Here is a 17,570-nt window from a genome sequence, read left to right as displayed (position 1 = left end):
CAAAGACAGACCTTATGATCCAATGTGCATGCGTTAAACATTCGGCCACCCAACCCTACACACATACAGGACTACTTGTTAATAATGTATCTGATTACAGGTACAACAATCCAACAATGTAAAGACTTCTTTTCCTATGTAATTAACCTCATCTGGGAACAAAATAAAGTTTCTCGAAGAACGAGCAGAATTATCATTAATGTATTTCTGGCAGTGTGATATTATTAAAATCAAATGCACCGGTAAACTTTAAATGGCGATAACTTAAGCCACAATTGCTTGATTTAAATAATTCTTGGACCAGAATCTTTTTTACTAAAAGTGATTCAGATAGTGTATTGTCTTCAACTCTATTTTTGACTTTCAAGAAAATTGTAGTGGTATCAAGTATATAGGTTGATCACTTGGATCAAACTTTGTTGCCAAAAGAATCTCTGAAGACACTATGAAAACAAAATACTGATTATCTAACACTTATATGTTAAGATAAAGAAGTGTTTAATGTTTATGAATCTGATACAAATTTGTTCATGCACCATTAAATATGACAAATGTCTCTCTTCTTCCTTATCATTTAATTTGATCAAGTTCAATTTAAATTGACTACTGATAACAATCTAATCATCAGCTTTTGATCAATAATACTGAAAACATTTGTCTATTTACTCACCTGCTTCTTGTCTTGGTTTAAATAAGTTTAAAAGATGGTGTAACATAACTTGAGCGAATGGATTTGGATCATCTATTACTGATCGTGGAACACATGGTTTAGGTGTCATTAAAGCTGTCAACCACTCACAATAAACATTTATACAATCTTTAATAGTTGTATGTTCCACTAACGGTAGGCCCAGTCCATAACACAGTACCTGTTCAAAAAGTGATCAATGTACTAGACAATTAAAGAAAACACTTTCATAAAAACTATAAAATCTATCTATCTTACAAAAAATATAGGTTCAGAAGGACTACCAAAACATTTTGAACTTATAATATTTTAACTTGATTTTAATTCCTACATCGTATACATGGAGGCTGTGTCGCATGTTCAAATGTAATTTTATTAATGAGTCTATGTATAGAGCAGCATGATTTAGATTAGAGGTGTTTATCAGAACGGGGTGATATACTCGCTTCTAACTGAATGAAAAAAGATATGAATCTAGATTCAGGTGAATTTTGAATGTTCTCATCTGATTCAATTGTAAGACACTCTCTGATCCAAAATGACAAACTTCAACCAGAATAATGGTAGAAAATTTTCATTGATCTCAAATGCTTTTCCCTCTGAATATGAGCCAAAAACAAAACATTTTAATAATTTCTAAACAAACGTAATTTTAAAAATCAAGTCTGAATCTGATTTAAGTCCATTTGAATCGAAATCTAAACCTTTTATTTTCAATATCATTTTAGATATATATATTTACAAACCTCCATTGTCCATTTAACATCTTTATCATCTTCTAGTGTACTGGGTTCCCCACTGGTTGTTGCGATACTTAGATTTTGAGCAATATGTTTAACCACAGTGCATGCTACATCACGACCAACACTAGCAGGGAACTTGTGTAAAACTGACTGATTGCCTTTATCATAATGTATCTCATCTTGCAATGATGCCCACTCAGCATACATTGTGCCGTTTGAGAACTATGTCAATTCCGATTCTTCAAATTTTTGGCATTACCAGGTACCGGGTAATCTACAAAAAAATAACATTATTAATAGCACACATCAGATTAGTACTCTCAGTATTGAAAATTTCATTATTTGAGATGACTCATAAAATGCCTATTTTTATACTAGAATAAATGTTCAAGTCTAAGATGTAATAGAGGTAGAGCAAGTCTCTCCTCAGTTCAAGATTTTCCAAACATTGGTAAAATTGACAATTAACTAATTTCAATCTAAAATGGATGGCACCATGCAGTGTGTCCTGCACATCATTTTTTCTCAGTTTATATTTCTATTCTAAGAAATACAAGAATATTTATCAGCAAAACTTCAAGATACAGTGGTTTGTCATTAGATGTCAAATTTCTTGACAGCCAGGTTCCAACAATGTAAATCAGCACCCGGGAACCCCCCAGACTGGTATTATTGGTACATCTTCATGAGTTGCTATATCAATGATGGTGGTGAAGATATTGCTTATTATATACTATTCTACTTCACTAATTATGTCAGTTTTTCATTTTAGTTTACACATACATATATTGCACTGTGAGATATGTTGAAGAAATTAATACATTTTTTATTCAATTAGGATCATCTGATTTGTAATGTAAAGCCTAACACAGACGATGGAACATTTTAGCCGAACATTTATGAAAACATTGTTCCAATCTATTTGTTCACTGTCTGCGAATTCAAAAATCATGAACAAGAATGTTCTGACAAAATGTTTGTGAATCAAACTTGTTCGCCACCGGAATATTCCTATGTTCGTCGTCTGCGTTGTAGCTGAACATACATGGAACATTTTTTACAGCAGCACCAATCACTATCAGCGATCACATACATATCACATGACATTCAAAGTGGCGACCTCTACTGAAATGGTAGTGCATGAAATTTTGATGTATTTATGGGGGCATCAAGAGCAAAATGGTGTTTGGTAACTCCAGACTTTAATATTCCAGTTGCATCTGATTATTGGTTACTTTCATCTGGGTTCAGTATCGTAATTAAAGGTAAGCATGAAAATAGTCTTTTTCGTGGAACTGGGCTCAAGATTTCCTCCACTTCATATGCTTTCTGTAAAAACTTTATGAATACTAAAATAGTAGGCTATATTATTAAAGGTCTGACAGATAGCCTACAAGAACGAAGGTGTGTTGACTATTGATTGGTCAGCATGCACGCTTGGTAGACAAATAAAATTAATCGCAACATCACATCATGGATGACATCAATTCATTAACAGAAAATATACTATATAAGCTTAGCTTATATCTTGAGGCAGCAGTAGACATAGTCTACTATATTATAACTAGGATATAAATTATAATATAAGATAAGCTTATATTTCGTAGTGTGGAACTGGAAATGGTTATAAATAGCTGACCTGAGTTATTAATGACTTTTGTCAATTGTCAGTGACTTGTATTTTACAGAAACTAAAGTTCCAACCATCAGTTATTTAGGCTATACTAGTATTTTCATTTGGCCTATAGACTGGCTATTTAATTATAAACAATTTGAATCTATGCTATGTATTTAACAATATTAGCATAGTATATTATTAGTATTTAGTATTGCTATCATCATTATAGTCAGAATTATTACCTTATTACTCCCAATAAACACGTATTAACATTTCAGAAGGTTCCATTATCAAATGCACTCTTTTTTTCCACAAAATAAGATCAAAATGTCAATCAGTGTTGGAAAAACAGTAAACATAAATTTCACAGCAAAGGTAAATTTTTATTTACCAAATTAAGAGTTCCAGAAATATGACTTCACGTTCTAGAGATTTAGTTAAAGGGAGGTCATCCAAATTATACGGATTCAGACTGGTACGTCTTTCACTAATCTTAATGTAAATTCATGTAATTTCTTTTGCCAACAACTCTTTTAAACAGCATTCCGATGATCTTAATATTTATAACCACAAAGATCCCAACATGCCAAAATTAACTGAGTTGGGTTGACCATCTCTATTTTTTCTATGCAAGATGAATCTATGTACAGGCTATGCCAAATAATTTTTAAAGTTAACCTTTAATTGTTATTCTATGTAGAACAACAACCATTTTCTTACAAATGTAGAATACACTAGTTTTTTCATTTTCGGAATAAACTGAATTTGTAAAAAAAGAGAGAGAGAAATGGGTTTAACATCCACTCGACACAAACTAGGTCATTTTGGGACTAACACATGGGTTAATTTTATTTCAATAATTCGCTTGTGCGTCGGGGTCTTTAGCAGTGGGAGGACCCGGAGAAAACCCACAAGGTTGGAGAATTTGTAAAAATTTCTGAAGAACCCAATGTATCTGCCTTTAGAAAAGCTAATGTCAAGTTGGTTGATAAAATAGTCAATTTTTTCAATTTAGAAATAATACAGGAAAGGTTATTTTACAATAAAAAATGAGGTTATAGTATTGAAAAGCTAAATGTTTCTTGGATGTCTTTAAAATTGGAAGCTGCCTAACATTGACTGTCACATCCATGGCTTTAAAATATGCAACAAGACAGATACATGTGGGTAAGATATAAATTATAAACAGTTGTCTCAAGTTTTATATGGTCATTGACAAGAATCAGGCTGTTGTGAGAATGTCCGAAGTCAGTATATATACCAGTACTTTATTGTTACCCACAACACTATATTCAATTCCCCATGGGAACTCTGCCTTCCTTTCTTTTTATTGAAAATGTAAATTAATAATTTACTCATGATAACAAGTTTTTCTGTAACATAACATTCTCAACATTTCATACCAACAGAGTTTCAGAAAACTATCTTTATCCATATTCCTTAAACAATGGCCCGAGAAATCCCTCTCTGCCCATTGCTGGATTGGCTTCTGATACTTGAGCTTTAAAGGGAGTGTGTCTATTCTTCCTGTTCAATCAAATCTATCCAAGTACAGCAACTTGATAGCCCTTCGTTTAATCTGGGGTCTTCCCTAATACTTTGGACAGAGATTTAAGGTATTAAATACGGTGAAAGTTTTTCTGCTATGCACTGGTTAATTGGTCACAATAAAATCCTGAGTCATGACGCAACATGTAAACATATTTGGTCCAATGTGGAGCTATGTTTAAAGCGTAATCAAATTGTTAATCGAACTATAATTTGGAACAGAAATTTACTTCCATTAAAGCAGTGTCTAGTGGTATTAGCTCTAATCAAACGAAACACTGCGGGGACCTTTATCAAACCTAATGTAAAGTAGTAATGATGGTGCCATGTTGCTACGGGTATCGCTTTTAATCCACATTTGTGATATAACACTTTTTAGCCAACAGCATTTCGCCAATTCTTATCTGAAACAATCTTTGTCCAATACCAGATGTTTTTAAAAAGGTTAAGATAGAAAATCATTGTATCTTTTCCAAATTTTCAATTCTACTAGTCCATTTCTTTTTTTTCAAATGAAAAACAGCATTTAGAACCATTCCCTTTAGTTTTGACAGACCTATTCACCAACACAACAAAATCCTTTTAGAATAGGAATAATACCTTTCAGCTAGTATAAAAATAAAAACAAGAGTAGAAAATAGCATTAAATCTAATATTTTATTTCCACTATGAAAATGACATCATCTACATAATACCAATATATGGAATAGTAACAACACTGTATGTATGGTATTTAAATGACTGTGATTTCAACCTTTATATATAATGAGAGGTAATATATATTATAGAGTAGAGGTGATAAACACATGATTTATAGGGTATATACAACTAAAACTGACTATACACCCTTATAGTGTAGTGAATCAAGAGAACAGTTTTCAACACAAAAGTACAACATTTTGTTAGCTATGTGAAAACCTTAAATGAGAAGGGGTATCGGGTGTTCAAGATGGAGTATGCATACACTCCATTTCATTGTTCTTTGTCAAATTTTCATGCTTTTACTTAAAACCGGTAAAACAAATTTGAAGAAACTTTAAGATACAGATAAGCAGTCTTTTTTGTAGAATAATGGGTTTTTTCCAATAAGGAAACTTACTGTGATATCACAATATTTCACAACATACAAGATGTGCTTGCATTGTCTACTGAGGTCCCATTAGTCATTGTTGCAAAATAAATGAAGTTTCTGACCGCATTACCCTAAGAGAAACATTCAAGCTCTATATCGGATAGAGTATATCCTCTAATCCCGAAGAAATAAACCCCAATAAATAAAGATTGCTGTCAATATTCCATAATATCTGTTAAACATCATATAGTTTCAATGTTTATGGCATCAGACCTCTGGTAACCATTTATTATTTCAATATATTACTCAATATCTAAGCCTATAATCACTACAAAAGCATATTGCACGATGCACAATACAAACATAATTTCTAGAGATAAACATAAAATATCTTGTACTGAAAGTTATATTTCATTGATACAGTTAACTCATTTATGAACCGCAAAATATGGATACTCTTAACTAAACATGGGGATTTAACAAGTAAACCATTCAATTAGATTCTATTTGACTCCGGACATCACATATTTCCAACTATAATACAAACATTGATAATTTGTTCCCATTTCATTAAGGAATGTATATCTTTGATGTATCATAAGCAAACCTCAAAACAAAATTAGAATTAATAAAACTGTCCACTAGTATGCTTGCTACTAAATCTGAGTAACTAAAACTTACCACTAGTATGCTTGCTACTAAATCTGACAGGGATTTGAACTGATTGACTGGTTTATACAAAATTGAATGTGTTCGCTTGAAAATGAATTTTACATGATTACAACACACAGATCATACAGTAATACAAGCAAGCATATAATAAGTGTTAATAAATTCTCTTCTCAAGTATATATATGTATAATATATAATAAATCTATCTTACAAAACAAAATAACATTTTAGAATTATATTCACTGCAAAACTTTACTCACAATAATGAATACAAAGAACATTAAATTTCTTACATATAAAATAATCGTGTAGATATTTTGATACAACAATTGAATAGATTAAGAAACAACTACAGACAAAAATGAATTTATAAAAAAAAAAACCAGGATAACTTTTTAATTTCATTTCCAAATAAGTTTAAAAACCAGGATAACTTTTTAATTTCATTTCCAAATAAGTTTAAAAATTCTGTGATACATAAATATTATGTGAAATTTTTTGAATTTTTATGATACTATTTAATATTTAAAATAAAGATTGATTATTCAAGTTTCACTGCATGATAAAATTACAATATTCTTGTAGCCAATTAATATAGGGCCATGATATAATACAATGATTCTATATTAAACTGATAAATTTAGCACTTTAAAAACAGAAAGATCCAAACTATTGCTTGTAAAATATGGATCTTAGTGAAAGAATATTTACATTTATCATTCCTGTCATGAAATGAACACACATGGCTGAACAAATGTTGTAAATTGTTTTGCTGATCTTGTGAGAAAATGAAATGATAATAAATATAATCATCACACCCTAAGGTGTATACATAATAAGATAACGTAGACAAATCTGTGAAGAATCGTGAACGATATATTCATTGTATGAGCAGTAAGGCCTTTTCTCATCTTTAACATCTGACATTATCCCCAATGGAATTGTGGTTCCTGAAAAATACAACAAAGGAAGCTACTTATCCGATGGTCCTATTATGCTATAAATACAAATACAAGAGCAGACAGAATAATTAATTTCAAAAAGCTAATTTCCTAAACATGATGAATACCATTGGAATAATTAATTTTAAAAAGCTATTTTCCTAAACATGATGAATGCCATTGGAAACCCCTTTTGTATAACCCTTACACATATCTCACATCGTTATATTAAATAATAGTTTTTAAGAACAAATGAAATATTGTTGTTAAATATTTGATATAGAATTCCATGTCTTTGGTATGATTAAAACAATACTTTGTTTTTCCTTAAAAATGGCAAGTCATTTATAGCAATTTGAAAAAGAGCACTTCATTTCTGAACATACATCCACATTTCCTTCAAATAAGTTTGTCAATATACATCTCTGTTATCAGTCAATAATTATTTCCACTTACCATAAGGTAGAGCCACATCAAATAGCGGATCAGGTTGTTTACGACCATGTATCTTTAAACTGTTATATTCCGGATCCATTATATCATCTTGATCAAAATCGTCAGTTTGTTTACATTTACCTAATGCAACCTAAAATATAAATATTACTTCATTATATTCTATAGCTCTATACTTCCTCATGTCCTTTCTAAATAAAATTATACCAGTATATCATTTCCTTTATCTTTCAGTTGTTTACTCCACATCATCTTGCTCTAAAGACATTTCTTTATAGGGCGTATTCAGTAATACACATATTGTGATTGGTTGACTCCAGATTAACCTATTAATTGAAACCTGTGATAAAGAAAATTCTGCGAAATCTTTTGAAAGGCTTTTTTATTATGGACATTTGATTGGTTTTCAAATCAAGATTAAAGATATTATGGAATAACCAACCATATACAACGATATTATCATCTAGCATTAATTAGATGAAGGCGTTTAGGTCCCGTTTCACAACGCACAAGCAAGATTTACATTGACGTAAATCAAACATTTTACTTGCTTTTAAACTTACATATATATTATGTTCTATGATATGCTGTGTAAAACAGAGCAAGTATATTGTGAACCTAATCATAATCCTGTAACATCACAAACAACAGTCTAGTTTTCTCCAGCCAAGCCCACCTGTATTTACAAGATCGAAGCAAACAGTCTTTTAAATTCGGTGTTACAAAATCAATATGAAAAATATCACTCACCTCAGAGACTAGCATCAGATTAATATTCGATGTACTACTATAATTGCTTGAATAACCGTTGCTTTTAACAAAACAATCTGATGTATAGATTCCCTATAAGAAAAATGTATACATATAAAGGAAATAAGAGACAAAAATGCAGTATTCTTTACACCAGATTTAACTTCAAAATTTGAAAAAGACCGAGGGTATTCAATATTTGTATAAATTTAAAATTTCTTTTTGTGAACGACAGTAGCTACTATGATAAAGAGCTAATGGGAACTGTCCATAACAGTTGTATGGACTAAAAGACATAGGGCAACATATTGGACTCACAAAAATCAAATTCAGGTAAAATACCTTGCAACAATTTCTAGTATGCCATTCAAGTGGAATTTCTATTTAGGAATTCAGCTTAATAATTAAGTATAGAAAGTGAGAACCAGTGAAGCAAGTCTTACCTCTCCAAATAAATGACCTGTAATAGGTACATCAACTGGTGCTACTAGTAGACCTCTATTTAATATACTTATAAAATTACCCATGTTACTACCATGGAATAATAAACGATGATTCTTTAGATTTTTAGCATTTATGGATTCTTCTTCTCCAGGACGTGACAATTTAAATATTGCGTGCGGTTTCACTGATGGATCTACAAAAAAAGAACGTAAATTGGCAATTGAATAATGTATCAAAAATTCTGCATTCTAGATAATAATTAGTCCATGACCAATTTCAACATTCTTTTCAATTCATAATGCATTATTGTTAAACAACAAAATACAAAGAATTATGTTCAAACTTGGCATTTTGGGATGACATGTTCAGTAATCTTTGTCCCAAGATTTAAACTGGATGTCACATAATTTAGAGCAATGTATGACTAATACAGTAGTTAGACTGATTGTTAATATGGACAAGATAAATCTAAAGCCATTAGAAATGAAATGGAGTTTTATGTCCTACTATTCTGCACCAAATGGGCTAATAAGACAGGCATACGCCATACAGTGTGCTATGAGGGAAATTTTGCCTGCATAGCAGACCTACGGCTTACTTTTATATCTAATTCCAACTTTCAAGGGCACTTTTACATGCATCCCAATTTGTACACGGGACCTCTATTTTTCGTATCATCCGAATGACTTTACACTGTCCCTTGCCAGGCAAGGGGGAACCATGCCAGAAAATCCTGATGAACTTTTTCGGCTCATACCAGGATCGAACACAGGACATCCAACTTAGTGAGCCAATGTCTTACTGAGTCAACACAGCTCCTAAAGTCTTTAGAGTATTATAAATACATTGAAAATACAATTTGAAACTTATTTTACCAGGTGAAAATCATGAGCAACAATGTTTATTAGAAAGAAAAGGGAGCATCATTTTGTCATATTTTTTCAAACACGCCGTATTCATTATTACCATTTGATACATTTTGAAGATAAAAGAAAATAAAGTGTCTCACCAGAAGCTCTGATATATCCAAGTAGATACTGTGTTTCTATGGTTTCTTCTAATAATGGCTGTATCTTACAGTTTATAGCTTTATAAATATAATCAAATGGGTTCATATCTGTAAATAAATTAAATATATTATACATTTTTATTCATGCTATGTGTTTACAATAGAAGTGTTGATAAAGCCAACAATTATTCATATATACACAATTAACTAATCTGAAATTGTATTTGTTTAAGAGTAGTCACAAATGTTCTCTTCCCTCAGCTTCTAAAAGTTATATAACAACATATGTGACCCGTGCTGGCAAACTGTGTTGCAATGATGAAATTTTGAAAATTGAGTTATTGTTATTTTCACATTCTCCAGCTCAATACCTTCAAAATGACGTGTGGTTGGTTTAAATCAGACAAAAATTGACTGAGCTATGTCTGTTTGAAGCTGTCCAAGCAAGGAAAGTAAGTTTTGAGAAAAAGCAAGTTAAAGATGTCGGTATGTTTCCAAACAAAATCACATAGTAACCATGCCGTTCATTTGCTATTTTATCTCATGCAATGAACTCTTTAAGTAACAAAACATCAACAACACATGCGGCATATTCACATTTCCTACAATAGTGTTATAATTTAGAACAAATGAGTATAGTTCATACATTAGTTATCTAAGTTTTGTATATTATATCTTTAGTGAGAATAACGTCGTCAATTAATTAGCACCTTAGTGCCAGTGGTCAGGAGATAAAGTTTGTTTACTGGGTAATCGAGTTTAGTTTTAAAGAAGCTGTCAAACGACTAAATTAAAATAAGGTTTTGTGTGTACAATAGATTTATTGTTATCTTCAAGTACTGTAACAGTATCAAAATATGAATCCCTGATAGAATGATAGAAATTTCAATTTCATTTGCAATAAATGCTTACGTTCAATTTCGTGCATATTTGCGGCGGTGTAATGACACATGTTATTACTGAAGGCTATAATATGGCATAGTTGTACATAATTTTATTTTAAAGCAATTTTAATTATGGTTGTCACACGATTATTTTGCCGTTTGTCTATCATCGCCAAATGACTAAAAACTTGTGCAAGTTACATGATACACAAAAACTACGAATTGTGTTGCGAAGAAATGCCATGATGCCATACAATGTGTCAAATTGTTTTGCCTACAACATATTCTGATACTGGTGAAACTAGAAAAATGATAATATTTCAGATCGACTGATGAAGTATGAATGTTTCATCAAATAAACAAAGACAGTAATTTATTCAGGAATATTACTGACCTGACAATTCAAGCGCATACATGAATTAAATATAGAAAATTTTCAAAAGGTGTATCTATTCGCTGCTATTTTTGTGGTAATCACATACATTAGAATACAACATTCTTGGTAAATTTATAAGAATTATTTTTGTTGAAGTCTGGATATAATGAAGGGAATGAAAGCTCATAATTAACCTATTTCCTTCCTGGCCCTAATCTGACCCAATTCTGGCCTGTTCATTTCAAAATGGATTAAGAACCCTGCTGTTTATCTTCATGTATTATACAAAAATCTAAACTTAAATATTTTATGAATGAATACTAATCTTACCTTTAATTTGGTATTGGGCACCCAATAATATTTTACTGGCTACCTCTAGATCTAATAAATTAGACAACAGACGAAGATGATGCTTTAAGGTTTCCTTCTTGTCAATAGGTTCAATTTTATCATGGCTATAGCCGTCCATTGGAATAAGATGATAGTATTCATTGGTTAATTTACAAATCTGAAGTAGAAAAAAAAATATGGTTTAGAAAATATTGAAAAATAGACTTCCGAAAATGCAGTCTGGCAGTATTTGAGGAACTGATCGTCAAGATAAATAGAGCTGACCAGATACCAGAAAATTTGGACATAGACTGACGGAAATGCCCCCTCCCGGTGCTGCCACTGGTTACAGATTTAGCTTGATAATCATTTTGCAGTGTTTCGCACTCACAAGTATGCTGTAAGATTCTCATATATCATAGATATGTACATTAACATAACTAGGTACATTAACATATAACTAGGTACATTAACATATAACTAGGTACATTGGCATATATAGAGCACTCACTCTAAAGAGCAATTACAGAACTGTACAATATTGTAATGAATGATGTTTTTACCTTTTCTACGTTTGTCTGTAGTTCATTTTGTACTTCTGATAACAAATTACTTTCTTGTTTCTCAACAATACTGATTAATTCTCTGCAAAAACAAACAATGATGATGTTTCTGTACAAATACCAAGTCTTTAAAGATACATTCCCACGTACAAACTGGGTGATTTAATGGTATATATGGACTAAAAAAATATTCAAACTAATTAATTTGTCATAATTTTGCTTCAAATCCTTCTCAAACATTTTAATTGCGAAGGAATGCCCTGCTATAAAAATTCGACCAAACCAGGTCATGTTTACGTCACGTGACTTACCTCTCTGAGAAGTCAGAGGAGAATTCATTGCATACATAAGACGATGTTGTCTTTAATCGCTTACTATTTATTACAAATATTGAATCCTAATTAAATTCTTGGATTATCCACTTCCCGCATCTTTTTCCATCATTTTTATCTCAGAAAGTGTTGTACGTCTAATTCTTCATAAAGTATATCAACTTGTACATTCGGGAAATCCATTATTTTTCTACTTTCCATATATACTAAAATTGCGATACTTTTATTGGAAATAACCACCCGATAAATACTTTTCTGGGAACCCATCTTTAATGTACTTGATATTTTTAAGTATTCGTTTTTATAAATATACTAAAATACTAAATGCATGTGCTTGAAATAAATCTTGTAAACCAAATTAAGAAATATTTTGAATAAAATTCATTTTTACCCCAACTGTTGCAAAATCTTTCTGGCTTCTAATAATACTTCTCTTTTGATTTGTCCAAAAGGCATCAATGATGGATCAAGACCAATTTTTCTTGTTGCTTGCTCCAACATACTTTTATCGCACTACATAAAGTAAACATTATATTATAACCTTTTAACATAATAAATAAACATAAGAATTTTGCATTACTTTCCAACCTTTTATTAACACTAACAGTAATCTAGTTAATAAATATTTTGATCAGTAAAATACTTTAATGATACGTAGATGCTTTCAATAGAAGTATTCACACCAAGACTTTTAAAAGAAAAGTCCATGTATCACAGATTCTCTATATTTCAATGATAATAATAAATATATACTTCTTTTCATCGATTCTCTAGAAATTTAACAATCAGTTTATGCAAAATGTACTCTGATGATATGTTATATGTGTGACATTAAGATATCTATTTAATTCCAATGTATCATTTAGAAGCAAACACTAAAATCAATGTTCATTTTACAGAAAACACCAATATTTACCATTTCCTTCATGAGATCTAGAACTTGAGGAGACAGTTTGGAGGGAAGTTTTGATGTTAAATCTAATTCTACACTAGGAACCTTCTTTTTAGCTTCACAATGAATTAATCGATACTTTTTCGGTTGATTGACAAAACTGTAAAAAAATGTAAATATGAAGAATAACATATTTTTTGTTAGCCAAGAATTTCACAAGAATTATGTACCGGTAATATGTGACAAAAATTAATGAGCTAAATTGACATATTTTCTACACTGAAAGAACTGCCTTTGGTACATTTTGTTTAAGAGAATTCCCATAAACTTTTCAAGGAAGGGTCATTCATATTATTAGAAGAGCCACGGTGGCTAGTTGGGTAAGACACCGGCTCGCTAGCCTGGAGGTTGCGGGTTTGCTCCCATTGGCCGAGAAAGTTCATCGGGATTTTCCGACATGTTGCAGGATGGAGGGCCTGACAAGGACAGCTTTCTAGTCGTTCGAATGGGACCAGAAACTGTGGTCCTGTGTATACATTGGCGTGCACATAAAAGATCCCTTGTCAGTTGGAATTCGATAAAAGAGTAGGCCATAGTGCTGCTGCCCAGGCAAAATTTCCCTCATAGCACACTGTATGGCATATGCCCGTCTTCATTATCCCAATTTAGGAGCAGAACAGTAGGACGTTAAACCCGATTTCATTTCATATTATTAGAAATTGTATAAATGAGGGTTTTTGAGGTATTAACTATATTTAGAAGTTGACATTTTTTTCCAGAAAACAAATTAGTTTACCTATCAAGATTCTGCCAATCATTCCCTGATTTAGACTTAAATATTTTACAAAATTCTTTAGCTGCCTCTTCGGCTGTAGGGTATGGTGTGTGCTGATATTCTCCAATATCTCCAATACGACCCCATCTTGTAAACAATACAAATATATCTTTACCCTTTTGATGTAACACCTAAAAATAAACATATATTTCATAAACAGGAAATGAAATTAAAATTTTTTTTAATTGGAAATCAATTTTCATAATAAACCTGTTAAAATATTAGCCAAAATAAAATGTGTTCACTTTTGGCATAAAAGAACCCTTGACAGTTTGATTTTAAAATAAGAATAGGCCATAGCACCACTGTCCGGGCAAACTTTGTCTTACATAGTCATCTTCATTATCCTAGTCGGGAGATTAAATCCAAATTCATTTCTAATAAAAAACCAACCTGCATCTTATAGAAACTGTAACGACCATAAAATCCAGATGCAACATTAACTTTAGACATCAGAACATCAAATGGTACTTTGCTTTTAGGATCAACATAAACAGATCTAAAAACAAACAATATTTTAATTATTAGGCCACACAAACTCTCCAGAATATCTAATTATGGAGGAAAGTAATTCTTTTTATGACGGTTGAGTAAACTAACCACACACTCTCATGCAATAATAAACTTGGTTTAATTTGATTAGACATGTAGTTAATCTCAAAATTTACTTTCCATAACATAGATGAGACACACCCAAGTGCAATATTTCATAATTCATTAGAAATCAAGGGTAATTAAACTGTACTGAATAGATACAATAAAACTGACTTTGTGTTTTGTTTTTTAAAGGTAAATATATTCAAACTTACCCTGAAGAAGCAAAGTTACAATTTGAGTCAACAGGTACTTCCATTTCTTCAGAAGTATCCATAACTCTTGAATAAATATCTTCAAGGAATTTCTCAGAATCTTTTTTATAATTGACCACAGTATCATCTTTAGTGAATGGGTCTTTGACTTCAAATGTGCCTTTGGATGGTTTTTCCTATGAAACAAATTGAATACACATCAAGAAATTAATGGATCAAAACTTTTAATTGACACTTCCTACTGTAACATTTAAATGTTACTTGAGGGACTTTTCATAAGATAATAATTACTTGAACCGACCTAGCACCATTGGATTTACAAATAAGAAGATTTTATATATACGTTATCAATTGCAGTGATCCACTTTATTACATGAGCAAATTTATGGAAAACATGGAATAAGATTACATTATTGTTTCCACTAAAACCTAATAACTAAATCTTACATATTTTTCTTCTGGAATTTCCATTAACTTTTGTATCATGGCTGCAGATTTAGGAGCACCTCTAATCAAAGCATGGTCTAAGGGAGACAAACCAGCCTTGTCTTTCTGGGTGACTGATGCACCGGCTTTAGCCAATATATAAATGAGTTCTTCGTTATCGAATGTACCATAATCTAATGATGCTACAACATGATGTATAACATTCCATCCTAAACCATCAACACATGTAACATCTACTGTACTTGTTTTATCAACAGTTGCATACTCTACAAGAAATAAAATCTTAATTATAAGTTATAACCATGTATATTTAAAGTTATAATTTTTATTTTTTTTAATGCATGTTGATAAATGGTGTGCTCATTAGTGGATGTGATTACCCAGGAGTAAAAATTCGTGAAATTAGAACGAAGAAAAAATGCCACAGTAATTGCTTCTTCACTAAGGCAGTTTTTATGCATACTAAGGCAAAACTTTTAATTTACTTTCGTCACTACGGCATGTTTTCATTTATAAAGTCTATTCAGACATATCATCATTTGACAAAATCAATGGGCTATTGTGTTAGATAGTGTGTTTATACCAGGGATGCTATTTCAAAATTTTGCATGTCAGACATTTTTATTTGGGGTAAACAGAGTCCAGAATTAGGTCACCACAAACACCCTTAAATTGGTTAGGGAATTCGTTTTATTTCTTCAAAATCTTGCAAGCCCGCGAATCTACTTTGGCTCAGCGACTCGAAAATTTGTGCAATTCTATAATCTGTATCCATGTGAATTCACCAAATATAAGTATCATGGTACCAAACTTGCTTTTTTAAATGAATACTTTGCCATTGAGGTGTTGAATTCCAATTCTAAAATATCCGTAATACCGTAAATTGATTATCAAAACACGACTTCACACCTGTGCAGGACACTATATTACATGTACCATCATACGGCGGACACATAAAGCCCCCGGGAATTCCTTTCTCACATTCTGTCTATATTTACCCTAAAAATTATATTATATATGAAATATTTTCCCAACCTAATTATTTGATTTGGTCAAATTTTCCAGTAAATTATTCACAACCTTTATTTCTGGAAATTGTTTTGAACTTTTTAAATGATTAAATACACCAGACAACGAGCCATGTGCATTTCCATTCCAGCCACCAGCATGTGATGTTACGGTAGAATTGGGTCAGAAGACTTCAGGAATACTTGTTTTATTTATTTAGATAATACTTCATAATGCTTTAAACTAGTGTCAAACAGATGAAAACATGCGTAGATGGGATTGTTATAAAATTGGCTGCTATTTGACTTACAATTGTTTATTACATTTCCTAACTACTTGTGCCATTTTCAATTCAATGGCTTTAGAATTTTAGAACATTACTCGGGTAGCCTCACCCCTTTAACACTTTGTATATATTTAAAGTCAATCAGATATTAACTTTAGCCTGTAGAGCGTCAAAAGCAATAGTGGACACCGGAACGACGGACGGAGGCAATGACAATATACAACCACATTTCAATGTGGGCATATAAAAAGTATGGACATGGCAGAGACAACAATATACAATCAATGCGAGTTTGTAATACAAACCTATAAAATATAAGATCTTACCTTTCTTGCTACTTAACCTTTGTAATAAAGATATTTTCTTTTGTAAACTCGGTTTTTGCTGTTCAGTGGCAAAGTCTTCATCTTCATCACTATCAGCTACAGCATCTGTATCATGAGAACTTTCACTATGAACTACGCTACCAGCAGATGATTTATCATCTTCCATTTCATCAACTTCTACAACGTCCTCCTCTTCCTCACTAGAACTCCCCAAAATATTTGCAACATTGTCTGCTTTTGCCATTTCCTCTTCTTTCTCTTCTTCTATTTGAATCAATTTTAATGGGAAATGAACATTAAAAACAGTACGAGAAAGTTTTTTTGCTAGTACTGGTTGATTTTGTTTGCTTTCTTCTTCCTTGACAGGTTTTGTCCAGGTATAGTTCAACAAGACCTTTACAAGATGCTCCTCATTCTGGAATAGACAGAGAAAAAATAAAATAAAACAATATACAACATTTTCATCAAGTCATAGTTGGTCTCAAAATTCAACAAACATCAACGGTTGATGCAATTAAAGGGGATCAATGGAACTGGTGATTTG

The 17,570-nt window shown here is 31.5% G+C and overlaps 2 protein-coding genes across 6 annotated transcripts in view; both read right to left on the bottom strand.

Annotated features, from left to right (window-relative positions):
* LOC126820734 (ral GTPase-activating protein subunit beta) overlaps positions 1–3,443 on the bottom strand; it is a 40,681-nt gene extending 37,238 nt beyond the window's left edge. For all 5 annotated transcript variants that reach the window (XM_050548827.1, XM_050548830.1, XM_050548829.1 and 2 more), the window contains exons 1-3: positions 3,292–3,443; positions 1,435–1,705; positions 671–869 (exon numbers count right to left, since the gene is read on the bottom strand). In XM_050548827.1, coding sequence (XP_050404784.1) covers positions 671–869; positions 1,435–1,638 — 403 coding nt within the window. In that variant the 5' untranslated portion in view covers positions 1,639–1,705; positions 3,292–3,443. The remainder of the gene's footprint in view (positions 1–670; positions 870–1,434; positions 1,706–3,291) is intronic.
* Positions 3,444–5,235: 1,792 nt separating this feature from the next.
* Positions 5,236–17,570, bottom strand: part of LOC126821394 (poly [ADP-ribose] polymerase tankyrase) — a 50,517-nt gene continuing 38,182 nt past the window's right edge. The window contains exons 36-49 of the mRNA XM_056101158.1: positions 17,027–17,441; positions 15,407–15,672; positions 14,960–15,135; positions 14,544–14,649; positions 14,112–14,281; positions 13,340–13,475; positions 12,815–12,936; positions 12,092–12,173; positions 11,529–11,706; positions 9,939–10,046; positions 8,929–9,122; positions 8,486–8,578; positions 7,739–7,868; positions 5,236–7,291 (exon numbers count right to left, since the gene is read on the bottom strand). Coding sequence (XP_055957133.1) covers positions 7,161–7,291; positions 7,739–7,868; positions 8,486–8,578; positions 8,929–9,122; positions 9,939–10,046; positions 11,529–11,706; positions 12,092–12,173; positions 12,815–12,936; positions 13,340–13,475; positions 14,112–14,281; positions 14,544–14,649; positions 14,960–15,135; positions 15,407–15,672; positions 17,027–17,441 — 2,307 coding nt within the window. The 3' untranslated portion in view covers positions 5,236–7,160. The remainder of the gene's footprint in view (positions 7,292–7,738; positions 7,869–8,485; positions 8,579–8,928; positions 9,123–9,938; positions 10,047–11,528; positions 11,707–12,091; positions 12,174–12,814; positions 12,937–13,339; positions 13,476–14,111; positions 14,282–14,543; positions 14,650–14,959; positions 15,136–15,406; positions 15,673–17,026; positions 17,442–17,570) is intronic.

This window comes from Patella vulgata, chromosome 5, assembly GCF_932274485.2.
Source record: "Patella vulgata chromosome 5, xgPatVulg1.2, whole genome shotgun sequence".
In the NCBI taxonomy this organism is placed as follows: Eukaryota; Metazoa; Mollusca; class Gastropoda; family Patellidae; genus Patella; species Patella vulgata.
Note: the sequence above shows the minus strand (reverse complement) of the source record. Positions and strands in the feature narration are given on the sequence as shown.